Source organism: Mesoplodon densirostris, chromosome 6 (assembly GCF_025265405.1).
Source record: "Mesoplodon densirostris isolate mMesDen1 chromosome 6, mMesDen1 primary haplotype, whole genome shotgun sequence".
Lineage (NCBI taxonomy): Eukaryota > Metazoa > Chordata > Mammalia > Artiodactyla > Ziphiidae > Mesoplodon > Mesoplodon densirostris.
In genome coordinates, this window is record NC_082666.1 from 43,653,288 (window position 1) to 43,670,963 (window position 17,676).

At 36.8% G+C, this 17,676-nt stretch overlaps 1 protein-coding gene across 6 annotated transcripts in view; it reads right to left on the reverse strand.

Annotated features, from left to right (window-relative positions):
* The window catches only part of NTRK2 (neurotrophic receptor tyrosine kinase 2), a 381,797-nt gene that overhangs the window by 313,336 nt on the left and 50,785 nt on the right, over nt 1-17,676 (reverse strand). For all 6 annotated transcript variants that reach the window (XM_060101678.1, XM_060101680.1, XM_060101679.1 and 3 more), the window contains exons 9-11: nt 4,826-4,962; nt 4,179-4,311; nt 1,417-1,722 (exon numbers count right to left, since the gene is read on the reverse strand). In XM_060101678.1, coding sequence (XP_059957661.1) covers nt 1,417-1,722; nt 4,179-4,311; nt 4,826-4,962 — 576 coding nt within the window. The remainder of the gene's footprint in view (nt 1-1,416; nt 1,723-4,178; nt 4,312-4,825; nt 4,963-17,676) is intronic.

Consider the following 17,676-nt stretch of genomic DNA (forward strand, 5'->3'; position numbering starts at 1 on the left):
AGTTATTTGTAGTGAGGTGGATGGACCTAGAGTCTGTCATACAGAGTGAAGTAAGTCAGAAAGAGAAAGACAAATATCGTATGCTAACACATATATATGGAATCTAAGGGAAAAAAATGTCATGAAGAACCTAGGGGTAAGACAGGAATAAAGACACAGTCCTACTAGAGAATGGACTTGAGGATATGGGGAGGGGTAAGGGTAAGCTGTGACAAAGTGAGAGAGTGTCATGGACATATATACACTACCAAATGTAAAATAGATAGCTAGTGGGAAGCAGTCGCATAGCACAGGGAGATGAACTCGGTGCTTTGTGACCACCTAGATGGGTGGGATAGGGAGGGTGGGAGGGAGGGAGATGCAAGAGGGAAGAGATATGGGAACATATGTATATGTATAACTGATTCACTTTGTTATAAAGCAGAAACTAACACACCATTGTAAAGCAATTATACTCCTATAAAGATGTAAAAAAAAGAGTTTAAAATCAAAATAAATAAATTTTAAAAAGCTGTTGAATAAATACCAGGATAACAGGAAGATGTATTGTGTAATGAGAATTATTGCATTATCGTTTGGTGAAGGTGGCTTGCAGCCATCACCTTTGTCCATGTGGCTGCCCTGTGAGCCACACTAGTACATGCTGCCCCAGCAGCCCCTACCCCATGGGCCTCCAAGTTTCTATTTTCCCTTCCCCTCTGCAAGGCTGTTTTTGTGTGGCTTTGATTAACTTGGGGCTGTTATGGTGAGGAATTCTAATCATGTACAGGTCCCAGTATCCAAACACAGGGCTCAATCTCTACAATAGTACCAGGTATTTGGGCAACACAATCAAACAGGTAAGAATACTTCACTGAGCAATAGTAACTGGAGCAAGTAAATGCATGACATCATCCCTGCTTTTACTGAGGCTCCTATTCTTCTGCTGACCATGTACCAGACTCCTGATGCCAGCCATCCTTTTCCCAACCTAAACCATTGGTCAGATTGGAACTTTTACCACTCCTAGAAAAACAATTCAGGATCCCATCAAAGGATGCCACAACTCAGTCAGCCCAGGTAAGCAAAACATTCCACAACACTAGTTCCTCATCCATGGATGAGAGAGCAGGATTCTGAGTCCCAAATGGATAAGGGACTAGAAAGTATATCTTAAATAGTTCATGAGCCAACCAAATACAGTTCACCCACTCACAGATTTGTTTGGGTTTTGCCATTGTGATACAAAATCTCATGTAACACTCAAGAGAAAAATAATGTGTGTTTATCAGTATATTGTTCAAAGTTATTCATCCCTATCACCTCCATGGAAAGAGTATGAATCCCTGCCCCTGGACTTGGCTTTAGCATGATGTTGTCAGTAATTGAGTGATATACCCTATCTTCTCCCCAGATGCAAAAACAGCAGGTACTCACCATCATCGATTCCAGGCCAGCCCATGAAGTGAGCAGAAATCTGTTTCTCATCCTTCCCATACTCGTTCTTGGCTACTAACTTGTAGTCCCCATTATTCATGTGAGTGGGATTATCCAGCTGGAGGCAGCCGTGGTACTCCGTGTGATTGGTAACATGGATTTTAGTACAGATGTATTTGGATTCATTCAAAATTGCCCCATTATAGAACCACTGAAGCGCTGGTTTGGGGTTGCCTTTCACAGTGAATGGAATGCACCAGTGGTGGTCTGAGGTTGGAGATTCGAGAAATGTGATAGTTGGAGCAACTAAATTGAAAAAGAGAGAGTTAATAGCATCAGAAAGCTCAGAATTCTCCCCATCTCCAGATCTCTGTGTCATCAATAGGGGATTTTTATTCAACCATTGTTTGGTTTAAGAAAACACATGACCCACAACTCTGGAATCCATCAATATTTTGTATCATCATCAAGGTTGATTTAACTTCTACAGAGAGCTTCAGAGAGACTCCTTTCCCTGCTCTGCTTAAAGCCCATGCATTGTAGTCATTTTCACATCTATTCGGTGTGAGAACCAACTCAAAACAGATCCCTGAGATTACTGACAGTGGAAAGCTTTCATTTGAAGTTGACTTTGGTTTCTAATATATATGCCTTTGATACTATGGAGATTAATCACCAAAACATTGAGGACCACTATTTTTACAGAACTTCATTTAATAATACAAATAACGACAAAAATGACTTTGCAAATCTTGCCTGAAGCCCTGATCTTGCATAACTTTTCTAAAACAAATAAAACTGGTCAATGCAATGAATGTTGCTATCGATGTTGATTGACTATTATAAAGTCTGATAAATTGATAATATTTTTCGCCGATGGTCAATAGGAAACTCTCTTTAAAAGCACTACTTTTCATTACAGTACAGCCCATTTTTGCTGGAATTGGAGATATCAAAGTTTTTATCCTTTAAATGTCTGAGGTCCTATCTAAGCCTGAACAAACAAACTAGAGATTATTTTAACCTGAAGTATAAAGCACCTTATTCTTAGGGGAAATAAACATTATCAAGTAGCATCTTTAAACAGAGTACTTATCCTGAGTGAAGCTATTTAAAATCCCTCATAATTGTTTATTTTTATGTGGTCTGACTTTGATAATTATAAAATCAAGGACTGGAAGAGATCTTTGAGACCTAATAGCATCATTTTTCAGATGAAGAAACCCAAGTGCAATAAGGTTAAGTGACTTGGTCAAGGTTACTGAGTGAGGAAAATCTGGAACAGGAATCCAGATCTCCTAATACCTAATCCAGTAGCCCCCTTCCCCTCATGCACTGCTTCCTGGTTGTATACGTTCATCACACGAAGGGGGGGACATCATAGCCTGCTAACAAATACATTCTGAGTGGGATCACTGCAAAGGATGTCTCAGTTGCTAGTATGTTTTATCACTTATTCCTTCTACTTGTTATCTAAACTTTGATAGACAAGGCCAATTCTCCAGACCATGGAGACTACATAGATATTAACCTAAACTGAGAAAAATTTGAATTGGAGTGCCCTTACTTATAGGTCTGTGTTACAAACACAAGGACCACGATGGGGCAGGGACAATACTTACCTTCCTCCTACCAGCCCAGGTGCCCATGCCTAGGCCTCACTTTTTCCTGTCACCACGCTCAAATGAGCTTTATGTGAGGTGTTGACTTAAGGACATAAAGTTGGAAACTGGTTGCATGTGTTTGGGGATGACATTGACTTCAAGCTTCCATGTGGGTCAAAATGATGAGAAATTATGAGTCCAGGACCTTCTGGGCGTCGAGGTAGTATTGACAGTGACAAAAGGTTGGTGATTTCAATCATTCACTCCAACAATCACATACGGAATGTGTGTTATAAGTGAATGTTAACCAGTGTATCAAACCTTGTGCCTACATGTGTGTAATGCATATTCATACTTACACACATGCACACTCGTATTTTTCTCATCCAAATCCTAATCCAAACAGAGTAAAACCTCGTTACTTTATACCATGGCAGCTCAGAATTTCCACTCATGTGAAGATTATGTATTTTTTACTGAATAAGTACACCGTTCACACTGAATGCAACAATCTGGAATGTTAAGTTATAGGTTATATTGCTTATAATACTGGAGAATAATGCACATATGCTTAAGAAACATTAATATCATATGTCTTCAGTAGAGAGAAATTTAAAACAGTTATAAAAGTTTTTTTGCATGTGATAATAATAATTTTCAGTCATTTAAGTAGGACTCCTCCAATTCCTCACAGAAGCTTGATGTCAAATAAATGGGGTATTTTTTTTTGTATCAACAGTATAATTAGGTGTTTGTGAACAGCCAGCTCAGTACTTTAGGTATCACAACTTTAAAGGTTCATATTGTTTTTGCAGAGAAAAAAAATTTAGAAACTGGTTTATCAGAATTTAAACTACAACTTATTAACAAAAAGAGGATAACCAGCTCAAAATATGTTCTATCAAGACAAGACAGGGGAAGGCACAAGAGGACACGCTTAAAATCGAAAAAGAAGCTTAAAGATAACGCATGAACAAGAGAGATTAGAAGAAATAGGACAAGTGAAAGGGGCTGATAATATTTCTTAATTAAGGATACACAAAACACTGCATATACTTTTTTAATGCACTAAAGCAGCACCCAGAGTGGCCCAACCACAAATGTAGGTGTATCCACAATCATCTGCTATTAAAAACACATGCCGATCTGATTACGTACAATGTACAGTGAGGTTGACAGAATCTTGATCTTCTCCTACAAGATTTTCTGCCACACAAGAGATTTGCTTTCCACTGTCATCAGATGAAATGTTAGTTATCCTTAAGGAGCCCTGTGTGTGGCTTGTTTCATTCTACAAATGAATTAACAGACAAAAATAATCTTGGTTAGGACTGAACCCAAAGTAACAAGATTTGGGGTTTCTTCCCCTAACTGCAGAAAATCATCTATAACATTAGAAAAAAGTTTCTAGCCTAATCGGGCTTAGGCAAAGGAGTAAATCAGAAGCTATTCTATTTCTCTAGATTGCAATTATTTAATGTGTGAAGTTGATTTAATCCTTGAATTCCTACCTACTTTCCTCCGAGGGAAAAGACCACAAGGGGAGTCACTCACCTTGCTCACAGTGACATAAAAAGCTTACTAGAGACCAACAGACTTTCCAATCTATGGGGTATAAATAACTAAAATGCAACCTGCATTAGTCTTTGTTAAGTAAGAATAGATAGAAAGTAAATGCACAGCAAAAACTCATTGTAAATCTATGTGGCCCTACAAAATATTAAGTGATTTTCACTAGGTTAATACAATCTCAAGTTCTGAGACACTCTCATCTCTATGAACGCACAGTCAAACACAAGCCTTACCATATGCTTGGAAACCAGATTACCAACATCCCAGTATAAATTCGGAACTGGATCGCCTGCAACACTACAAGTTAATGTGATAGACTTTCCCTCTTCCACAGTGAGGTTAGGTGCAGCCAAATTTGCTGATGGCAAACCTGTGCAGCAAGGAAAGTAAAGAAAGACATATACAGATAGTTAGATGCATTATCAAAATAACAGCAACAAGTTGAAAACTCTTTCTGCTTTAAACTCAATAATTATTTACTTTCTGAGACTGATTTATGTTGATCTGAAAAAGTGCCAGATTGATGAGCTTTACAGATTTGATGTGAACTAGAAGATACGTGTTGAGATCTGAAAATAAATTTTGCACATTTCTTAAAAATATCATTGCAGAGTAACCTTTTATTTTTTAAAACCCCACTAGTTTATAGAGCTATGTCTTCTAGCTCTTGTTCTGTTTTACGGTTATCAATCCAGTTGTTTGCACATAAATAGTCATTTTATCTGTAGATCATCTTACTTTTCCCTCAGTTTCCTCTCTTCCATTTTTTATAGTCAAGGACAAAAGGGTGGGAGGCATCTATAATTTTTGCATAAATCCATTTTTGCATTAAATAACTCATAAATCTAACTCACTACCAGAACTAGATTTTGAAAGAGACAAACTATGATTTTGAAATATAGGTTTAAAAATCAGACCTACATTTTGAAAGAATCCAACTGTGGAAGTCGGTTTCAAAGCATTTTTCAAAGACATGAAGCTTGAACCACAACAGCATTAGAATGTTTCAAAGTTATATAAATCATAGTTAAATATTATAGGTAAAATTGGTCACCCTATCTATGATATGATGAAAAAAGTTATATGGATCATTATTCCAATGAAAAGTTCTTTTTTGGAAAAGCCCTGAGAAAGTATTTGTTATAGGATGAAATTCTGATGCTTATAAACATTTCTTAATATTTCAGGACAGCATCATTTTTATACTTTGATATTTCAAAAGCCAGCTCTTCTTTATTAATGCTATCACTTCATTAAACTATTACACCATTTAGAGGTTTATACTGCTTTTAATCACAGTATTTTTAACATGAAGGTGGGTGTCAGAATACATCACATCCTGCCAGTCAAGCAAGCCCCTCCCTTGGTATCAGAAACTCTGCTTACTATATTCACCCCAACAGCTGTGTTCCATGGAACTATAACCCTCAGGAGGAACCCAGAGGTCAGAAAAGGCAATTCATCTTCAACGGCCATTAAACTGCAATTAATCTGCCCACCTAGTGGTATATGACCCATCATCTTCACCATACTATGCATAAATCCTTCTCTTACAATGCAGTCCTTACTGACAAAGACATTATTATTTATTACTGAAACTACACTATAGCAAGACTTATACAGTATATGTCTCATGGTATTCCCACCATTGATAGAGGACTTCCCAATAAGATCTGGCTTTCAGTGGCTGGTGTGACTGCTTCAGAACCCTTCCTTCCTGCCAGCATCCAATAGAGAGCAATGTTATATATTTCACAGGGTTTCAAACAGCCCCCTAATACTCTGAGTTGAACAGGGCAATGAAGTGTATTCAAATGATCAAAAGGCAGTGCAGTTAACCGGAATGAACACTGGGTCAGGAGTCAGGAACCCTAGACCCTAAATCTGGAATGTACTGTGTGACTTTGGGTGAGTCATTTCTCCTCTCTCAATGTGTTTTCTTCTCTGTAAAATTACACTGTTCAATTAGAAGATCTAGCTCTAAAATTTTCTAGCTCTAATATCTGATGACAACTTCCATGACAATTAAGCTTCCCAATGTAAGAAGCATGCCATGGCAAGATATAAGAAATGGGTTTATTTTTTTTAAATCTCCTTGAAGCCAGTGTTATGATCTAGGTGACTTTTTCAGAATATGCATTTTTTAATCAAAATACATAGTCACATAGTTTAAAAAGTCTATAATTCTACAAAACTTGTTATATAAAACACTCAAACTACCTCTAAGATCAGGAACAACAGAATGATGCCCACTCTCGTGACTTTTATTCAACATAGTATTGGAAGCCCTAGCCACAGCAATCAGACAAGGAAAATAAATAAAATATATCCAAATTGAAAAAGAAGAAGTAGAACTGTCACTGTTTGAAGATGCATGATACTATACGTAGAAAATCCTAAAGATACCACCAAAAGACTACTAGAGCTCATCAATGAATCTGATAAAGTTGCAGGATACAAAATTAATATACAGAAATCTGTTGCATTTCTATACATTAACAATGAACTATCAGAAAAAGAAACTAAGAAAAAATTCCATTTACAATTGCACCAAAATAATAAAATACCTAAAAATAAATCTAACTAAGGAGGTAAAAAACCTGTACTTGGAAAACCATAAGACACTGATGAAAGAAATTGAAGGTACCACCAACAGATGGAAAGATGTATGGTGCTCATGAATTTGAAGAATTAATATTGCTAAAATGACCATACTACCCAAGGTAATCTACAGATTCAGTGCAATCCCTATCAAAATACAAATGCTTTTTTCACAGAACTAGAACATATAATTCTAAAATCCTTATAGAAATACAAAGGATCCCAAATAGCCAAAATAATCTTGAGAAAGAAGAACAAAGCTGGAGGTATCATGCCCCCTGATTTCAAACTATACTACAAAGTTACAGTAATCAAAAGAGTATGGTAGTGGCACCAAAACAGAAACATAGATCAATGGAACTGAATAGAGAGCCCAGGAATGAATCCACACTTATATGAGCAGTTAATCTACTACAAAGGAGGCAAGAATATATAATGCAGTAAAGACAGCCACTTCAAAAAATGATATTCAGAGAACTGGACAGCTATATGCAAAAGAATCAAAGCTGGACTACTTTCTCATACCATGAACAAAAATAAGTTCAAAATGGATTAAATACTTAAATGTAGGACCTGAAACCATAAAACTTCCAGAAGGAAGCATAAGCAGTATAATCTTTGACATCGGTCTTATTAATGGGTTTTGGATACGTCTCCTCAGAAAAGTGGGGAAAAAGCAAAAATAAACAAATGTAACTACAGCCAACTTAAAAAACTTTTGCACAGCAAAGGAAACTATCAACAAAATGAAAAGGCTGCCTACTGAACGGGATAAATATTTGCAAACTATATATCTGATAAGGAGTTAATATGCAAAGTATACAAAGAACTCATTCAACTCCACACTAAAAAAAAATCAATTAAAAAATGGGCAGAGGATCTAAATAAACATTTTTCCAAAGAAGACATACAGACAGCCAGCAGGCACATGAAAAGTGGCTCAACATCACTAATCATTAGGGTGCAAACCAAAACACCCTGAGATATCACCTCACACCTTTCAAAATGGCTATTATCAAAAAGACAACAAATGACAAGTGTTGGCAAGGATGTGGAGAAAAGGGAAACCTCATGCACTGGTGGTGGGAATGCAAATTGATACAGTCATTATGGAAAACAGTATGGAGAGTCCTCAAAAAATTAAAAATAGAACTACATATTATCCGGCAACTCCACTCCTGGGTATTTATCAAAAGAAAACAAAAACGCTAATCAGAAAAAATACCTGCACTCCCATGTTCATTTCAGCCTTATTTACAATAGCCAAGATATGGAAGCAACCTAAGTTCCCATCAGTGGATAAATGGATAAAGAAGATGTGGTGTATATATTCAGTGGAATATTAGCCATAAAAAAGAATGAAATCTTGCCATTTGCAACAACATGGATGGACCTAGAGAATATTATGCTAAATGAAATAAGCAGATAGAGAAAGACTAATACCATATAATTTCTCTTATAGGTGGAATCTAAAAACCAAAACAAATTAACAAACATATCAAAACAGAAACAGAGTTACAGGTACAGAGATCAATCAGGTAGCTGCCAGAGGGGAGAGGGGTGGGGTGAAGAAAGAAATGAGTGAGGGAGATTAAGAGATATAAACTTCCAGTTGCAAAATACACACAGGTATGAAATGTACAGTGGGGAATATAGTCAATAACTATGTAATATCTTTGTACGGTGACATATCATAACTAGGCTTAGCATGGTGATCATTTTGAAATGTACAGAATACTGAATCACTATGTTGTGTACCTGAAACTGAGTGTTGTAGGTCAGTTATACTTCAAAAACAAACAAACAAACAAGCAGACTCATAGAAAAAGAGATCAGATTTGTTGCTACCAGAGGTTGGGGGGATGGAAGGAGAGGAATATAGATGAAGGTAGTCAAAAGGTTCAGACTTCCAGTTATAAGTAAATATTAGAGATATAATGTACAACACAGGGAAAACTTTTTTCCATTTCTTTAATTTTGTATCAATATGAGATGATGGATATTCATTAAACCTATTGTGATAATTTCATGATGTATGTAAGTCAAATAATTATGCTATACACCTTAAACTTATACAGTACTGTATGTCAGTTATATATCAATAAAACTGAGAAAATATAAAAACAACTACAAACCCAGGGGGAAAAAAGAAACAAAAATATTCAAACTACTATGTGAAAAACAGTACCTATGTGGCACTATTTCTTATTCCCAGAAGCACTCATTTCACCCCTTTTAACTTTTTTGGGTATTGATCTCTATATCACTAAATATCATGCTTATATTGCTACTTCTTGTTTTTTCTGTTTTAACATTATCTACTGACCTCTCACCCTGGAAGGTGAGAACTAGGCTCATGTTCACACAGAAAGCCAGCTCTCCCCACATGCCCATACCACACTCACACTATTCTGTCTTCATATCTTACCATCTGCTATGAAGTTTTGTTGTCTAAATGTACAATAAAGTTTGCTATAAATACATAAACTCTACAGACAGCTGAACCATCATGTGTAATAGTTATCATATTTTATCAAATTTAAGACAGCTTTAATTATAGGACACAACACTGTGATATGTACCACTATGAAAGGGGAAAAAAATGATGCCAATTCAACTATGATGTAATGTTTTCTCTCACCACTTAGCTCTCCTATTATTTGGAGGCTGGATCTTCTGGGTGGCCTATCATTTTCAATCTTTTCTCTCCTATTTTCCATCTTTTTGTCTATTTGCTCTATTTCTGTCATACTTTTAGTTTTTCCAAGGCTTTTTGTTGTTGTTCCTGAATGGTCTTCTATTTTTTTAACACCATGTGTTTGTTTCATGGATGCAATATCTCTGCTGATCTCTAATATATATGAAATATTAATTATAATTTCTTATGAATTTTTCTTCTGTCTATATCGTTTGTTTCTGCAATTTTTTTTCTTTCTCTCTGTTTTGTGTTTGTCTTTCATATTATAGGCTTTTCTCAAACAGTTGGTGATCCTTGGCTGTTCTTTAATTTTTTTTTTTTTTTTTTTTTTTTTTTTTGTGGTACGCGGGCCTCTCACTGTTGTGGCCTCTCCCGTTGCAGAGCACAGGCTCCGGACGTGCAGGCTCACGGGCCCAGCCGCTCTGTGGCATGTGGGATCTTCCCGGACCGGGGCACGAACCTGTGTCCCCTGCATCGGCAGGTGGACTCTCAACCACTGCACTACCAGGGAAGCCCTAATTTTTTTTTAATGTAGATTTTATTTTATTTATTTATTTATGTGGTTGCGCTGGGTCTTAGTTGCAGCAGGTGGGCTCCTCAGTTGGGGGTCACTGGATCCTTAGTTGTGGCATGTGAACTCTTAGTTGTGGCATGCCTGTGGGATCTAGTTCCCTGACCAGGGATCGAACCCAGGCCCCCTGCATTGGGAGCGCAGAGTGTTAACCACTCCACCACCAGGGAAGTCCCTGTTCTTTCATCTTTAAGAATGGGGTAATAGAAGCATTGCACATTTATTAACTGTCAGCATCACTAGGGCAGTATTACTGACCTCTATAATGGGTACCACCTGGTGTCAGTATCATTAAATCCTTTGGGGGATGGGATTGATCAAATTATTCAGATAATTCTCTTCCAGTGTACTGTTTGGAAGAGGAAGAAGGCTGGAAACACAGGTTTTCCTGGCTATCAGAACACAGAACGTTCCTATGAAAGTTTTTTGATGAAATGACATAAAGTAATGAAGTAATTACCTCAGGACACCTCCTTCTAACAGATGCACAAAATAAATCAAGATAAAGCACAGATTCTCAGACAGTCAAAGCTATGGTGGCGTGATGATGAGATGCTGAGTGTAGTTCCCAGGAAAGAGCTTAGTGGTACCCCCTCACTGCTTGGGATGTGCGCTTCCTCTAAACAGCTCCATGTAAAATAAATGCTGAATGCTATTTTTGCTTTTCACCTTTTTTAGGATAAGCAAAAATCCTCTTCTGATTGCTTTCAGAAAAGCGAAGTGGTGTAAAGAAAACTTCCAAAAATTGGAGGATACCTGTGTCAAAACTCAGTTGTATGTAAATCCATCATTCTCTCTATGGCTCTCACAACCTCAGCTCTACCTGGAATTCCTCTTGGCCTTTGTTTTATCCTCTTTATAGAACAAACTTCCAGTTTTTACACCTGAGATGTATGGAACAAAAATCTTTCAACCACTCTCCTGTGTTTGGTGTTACCTGTTCTCTTACTTCCTGAGCCTTGCAGTAGTTCTGCAATATACACCAAACTTTCCTCTTGTCTTTCCCCATTGCTAACTTGGTAACCAGCATTCTCAGCCTTTAAGTCAGTCACTACTCATCCATCTACTTTCCAATTGCAACTGCAGAAACATAAAGCTTTGTTGACTCCTCTCCCATTCTCTTGTATTTATAGATTTATCTGGCTGAATCTGGAGAAACCATGGAGCCAGGGCTTGCCATGGTGCTTGCTCTTGAGGTATGAGCTCCCCCACCAGCAGACTCCACCAATGGAGCTCGGTGACACCCTTCCTGGCACCTCGAATATAAACCGATGGTGTAAACTTCCACCTTCTATAAATGTATCTAAAAGTGTGGAAATTCTAAGCAGAAAAGAAGTTAAAATAAAGAGTCTCAGCAGAGAATGCTATGCTATAATCTTAATCTCCCCTGTAAAATCTAATGTAGTTTATTTTTTCCTTCAAGCCTAAGTTTACATGATTAACATTTCTAAAAATGTCTGCTTAATTATAGTACTAGCAATAACATTATGGGGCATTCACTGAACCAGAAACTCTTGTCTAGTACTTTACATTTTTGTTTTATTTAATTTAATCCTTACAACCAGGCTTGAAGTTAAGTATTTATCTTCATTTAATTAATAAAGAATGTGAGTTTTGGAAAAGTCAAATACATCTTCCAAAGTTGCCCAACTACCTAGGAACTGAACTTAAAGATCAAGATGTTCACCACTACAATATACTACCTTTCCAGACTGTAATACCCATTTTAGCACAGACAATAAACACCAATACATATCCATAATCTAGGAATTTGGTTCATTAAAAAAATAATTACATGTCTATCTGTGAGAGAAGAGTGAGTCTCCTTTATTTATAGAGAAATTGTATCACCCTGTCATAGCAGTTTCCAAAGGAATCTGTGCAAAATTGGCCAAGTCTAGATCTTTTAAATGTAAAGTCTTCCACAAATGAGTAAGCATCTGACTCACGTTAATTCTACAGCATTAATAGGCTGGCCAAAGATTCAATAATGGAAAAAAACAATCTGTACTTGAAATACCACTTGAGGTTTAATTAGCACAATAAAAATGAATTGGGAAGCATGAATAGCCAAGGCAGGATAAACCATTTGCCAGGCACTACTTCCTGGCTTAATAAGATTTGAAATCAGCACAAGTACAGAGCAAAGCTCAGCAATGTCTCCAAGAGCTTCTAGCACTATGGTAATGGGATCCTGACTTAAGTATCAGGGCTCTCCTCCTTTACATGCTGGGAAGCCTCATTGGAGATCAGAGAAGACAAGCTGCCCGGACAGACAGACACCTCTGAGGCATGGAAGAGCCCAGTAAAGGATGCAGCTGATCAGTGTATTGGTTAAGGCCCTAGACAGACAGATGTGGGTTAAAGCCAACCCCTACTCATTAGTTGTTTACTCATGATGCTTGGAAAGCTTTCATTTCTTCAACTGGAAATAAGGATACTAATGACATCTACTTTCTAGAGCTTTTAGGATGCCTAATAAGATAATATGGAAAATATTTCCGATGAGGTCTAGTGCATATTAAGTCCTTAATAAATGTTAGCTATTAATGTTATTACCAATATCAATATGGATATTTAGCTTTAAATATATTTTACATCTGAATTTATACATGTGCATATCTGATATTCTGTCAAATTACTTCAAGTAAAAATAACAAAGCCATAACATGATATCACAAAGAAATGGTATGTACTCAAACAACCTTGAGGACCATAAGATCAATGGAAGTTAAATGGTTCTTTTCTAGCAGGAATTCTTAGAGCTTTTAACATAGTAATGTGCACAGTGAACGTCCAGAGTTACAGAATTTTCTATATTTTTTTCTTTAATCTTGGGTTTTTTTTCCTACACAGAGCATCTCAAGGAATTAGAGTTGCACAGAACATAGAGTGGGGAAAGTTTGGTGGACTAGATGATTGCTCAGGCTCCTGTCAGGTGTAAGAATAATAGTTGTACAAGCAAAAACCCAACGAATAGTCCAACACCCATTGTCTAAACCCTTGCTACTCAAAGTGTGGTCTATGGAACAAGGGGTTTGTTAGAATGTGGACTCTCAGGCTCCAACCCAGACCTGCTGGAAAAGAAGCAATATTTTTAACAAGATCTGCTGGTGATTCATATGCACATTAAAGTTTGGGAAGCCCTGGTCTAAAGAAAGTCAGCCTTTTCACTGAATGGTTGATGATTTTCTGCTGAGGTCTACTGGCTGGTATGTCCTTTCCAACCATACCCAGGTCAATAGCCACTGACACTGCTCCATCCACTGGTGCACACTTCTTGAAAGTTGACCATATTGACTAGGCCCTTTGATCACTAATTCAAAGTATGCACGTTCTCACTTCCTAATAATTGAGGAAAACTAACCTCTAAACTTTTTGAAATATTAACTTGGCTTTGCAATAAATGAGATGGGTCAAGTTTGGGTTTTATTTTTCAATATCCATCTGTAGGCCTGAGTTGTGTTCTTTTTCACCTCATCTTAGTAAGCCTGAGCTCTGTTCATTTCTTATTGGATCATCACTCCATGGGTATAAAAATATTCAAGTAAATTATGATTTTTGTCAGCTCTCTGTCTTCTCTCCACTTACTTTCTATCTTCTTGGCATATCTTCCCATTTTTGTGTCCCCTAAACATATATATTTCACAACCAGGAATGAAGCCAGAATGAGCCTGACCTATTTAGAAGTGGCTGCTTTACACCTGGTTGCAAAAATAACAGAAAATTAGCAAAGTGACTTTCCCAGCTCAAATGGGAAACAGTGCTTCTAGGCTTGTGTGAGCCGTGCGGTGACAGTGACAGCAACCACAAAACTTCTAAACACAAAAATCTGAATAGCAGCTGACAGGTTAGAAAAATGGCTTTATTTGCCTTTCTAAAAAGATAAAGAAAAGCACTGGTCCACTGTGTGGCTTGCTGTGTTTTAGTGGGTAAAACCTGAACTCTAATAAAAGTAAGCAAAGCAGTAAAGTAGACTTTGTATGTGCTTTTCAGAAAAAAAAAATCAATCCAGCTAAGATGCTAGGAAAACAATGTTTTTTACCAATCTAATTTATACATGGAGTATTAATACAGCATTTCATTTTAATCTTCTGTGAATGCTAACAAAATAGAATTACTATCTTATTTTCCTAGCTTAAAACAAAAGAAGGAGTATGTACAAATATGCTAAACAGACATGCATACTACAAATTATAGTGGAAACCAAAAGTAAATCTTAAAAATAAATCATTAAAATCAGTTTACCTCAAGGAAACAGGCCTCTCCTCCTGGGCACCTGTGAACCGACCTTTCCCAACATAAATAATATTTTATCGATGTGTTGTAAGGAGGCTCTACACTAAAAGTTTGAAGGTTGGAAAAGTGGAAAATTGAAATTGTCATTATAAATAAAGAAACCAAAGGCAAAGCTGATTTCAATCCATGGGACTATTAAGGGTGTTTTATATAGTAACTACATTCAACCCTCAACTGAATTACCATCTTATCTTCACTGTGGGGCTAGCATGTTCTACGGTAGCTAGTTACCAGTAAAATGGGTTGAGGGATTGTTTTGATTTGACCCAAAAGAATACTGCCTTTTAAATATATTTGTTGTCTGCTTAGAACAGAGCATATCATCCACTATTAACACTTCCTGAAGAAACTCTCTTCCAGAGATTTAACTCATAATTATAGTACAAAAAAATTAAAGTATAAAGTACACTGTTCTTTAATAATGCCATCCAGCCAGGGGAAAAGATTGAAAGGTTTGTACTGCAAACCTAACTACTGAAGATCAACCAAATGTACAGGAATTGAGTACAAGAATTTAGAATATACAAAGTTATAAATAATGTCATTGAAAAACACTAAAAGAAGTAGCAGGAACACTTTTATCTGGAGTGATAAATCAGCACAGTCTGGAAAAATAACCATTCTTCATTAACACTTGTGTAATTCAGTTTCTGTCTTCAGAACCACTGCTCATAGCACCCCTTTTTTTCTGATTAATGTGGAAATTTTACATGAACATGTTTTGTTGCCTGGTAATTAATAAAGTTTTTCTAAGGTTAAAAAGGACCTGGTGGAGAAACAGACCACAACATGTTTCACAGCATGAATAAATTTACAGTAATTCACAGCAGGAGGGGCTGTTAGAAAAATATTGTGAGACATTTTGACTGTGCTGTTAATGGGATCCAGAATGGCACAGTTAAACTTCCCAGCCCTGCCTACCATGCTCGCTCAATCGCTAAGGGCAGAGGAAAAAGAAGAAAGGAGATTCTTTCAAAATGCAATGATGACAGACATTTCAAAGGGAGCTACAAAGTGCTAAAATACGGGATAATTTGGCTAGAATAATATAAATGTTTCAGTTATTTTTACTTAACTGAAATATCTGCACCATTATATCAAAAATCTGTTTCAATCTGATCATTAATATAATATGGATCATGCATTTATTAATTGATCAATTCAGCAAACATTAATCAAGTGACTGTTATGTTCAAGGGATACATCAGGCACCATGGTGGAGATATTTTTGCTTATAAAATGTAGAGAATTTGTTCATCATATAATGCTTACATGATGAAATACTAAAAGGGGAATTTTTTAAAGAAAGCCCACCTTATAAAGGAATGAAATCCCAATAGCTCTTTTTTATGGAAATTAAAATATTACCAGTTGCAAACCAAATGCAATGGCCGTAGCTACTGGCAAATTGTTGGGTTTACAGTGATGAAATACACAAGACCATACTCTTATGAGTTATTTTTTGAGTTAGCTAACAAGCTTCATAAAAAAAAAAAAAAAAGGTGGAAATACGATGAACTCCGTGAATCTGTGACTTAAACACAACAGGTATATATTAAAAGTTTGCTGAGGGAAAGACCTAAAAGAAAAGCCAACTGACCATGAATCCATGTTTTAAACAAGACATCTAACTTGAAGACTTGGGGATATTATCCAACTTCTCTAACATGGAATTTCAGAGACAGAATTTAAATTCAACAACGTAGCATAATTTACTGCTCAATCTGCCTAACTTCTCTTAAAGAATCAAAGTTGGGAAACCATCAAGAGGAAAATTAATACATGACTAAGCCCCAAACTGAAGGCTCCCCCTCTCATCTCAAATCTCTAGAAATTAGTTTCATTTTTTTAAAAATCCAGAACCACGTTGGAAAATCAGAAGGTATAACTGTTGGTGGATAAGAACAATGAGAAACTCCTGAACAAGAGAAAGTGGGGAAATTAAATGAAGGAAAAACAGCACAGTTCCCAACAGACACATGAGTATGTGCCACACAGAACAGGGAAGCTGCTGGGCTGACCTGAGACTAGGGGTGGATGGCAGGGCATGATGGGGCCTCCCCTCCACTAAGCCACAGGGTCACTGGTTAAGAAAACAAGTAGAAGTCCAGAGGAATAAACTTTCCACATCCTACCTTTGCCCTCCCACCTCAGGCACAGCATCCAACAACTGCTGCAGCTGCCCCCAAGTAGAAGCAATGAGTGCAGGAAGTTTACAGGAGAAAGTCAGTCATGCTAGGTACCCTAGAGATATGGTGAACCCCAGTATGGAAAAGCGTATTTCAGTCATTAAAAAAAAAAAGTCACTAGAGATTTCAGAAATTAAAAATCAATTGGCAGAAGGGAAAACTCAGTAGCTGGAGAAATAGCTGAAGGGCAAAGTAGTGAGTAAACAATTCTCCCATTATGCAGCACAAAAGGACAAGCAGATGGAAAGTATTACAGAAAGGGTGAGAGGTATGGAGAGAGGAGCCAGAGGTGTAAATAACCATCTAAATAAATTAGAAAATTTTTCCAGAACTGAAGATGTGAACACTCATATTGAAAAGGTTCACTGCATGTCAAACAAAATAAAATTTTAAGCATGCACACATGCCCAGTTACAGTGTAGTAAAATTTAAGAATAACATGGATAAGAAGAAAATCCTAAAAGCTTCTAGAGAAAAAAAAAAGCATAGGTTACCTATCAAGAAATAAGCATCAGACTGGCCTCGGGCTTCTCATCAGCAACAATGAACACACGGAGAACGTGGTATAATATCTGCAAAATTCTAAGAGGAAGTTATCTGGAGTCCAGAATTTTACACTCAGCCAATTCCAATGAGAAGAAAAAATACAGGCTGATTTTGCACTGGGCAAGAATGTGAATTTTATTTTTTTAATTTCTCTGAAAGAAATATCAGAAGATATACTCC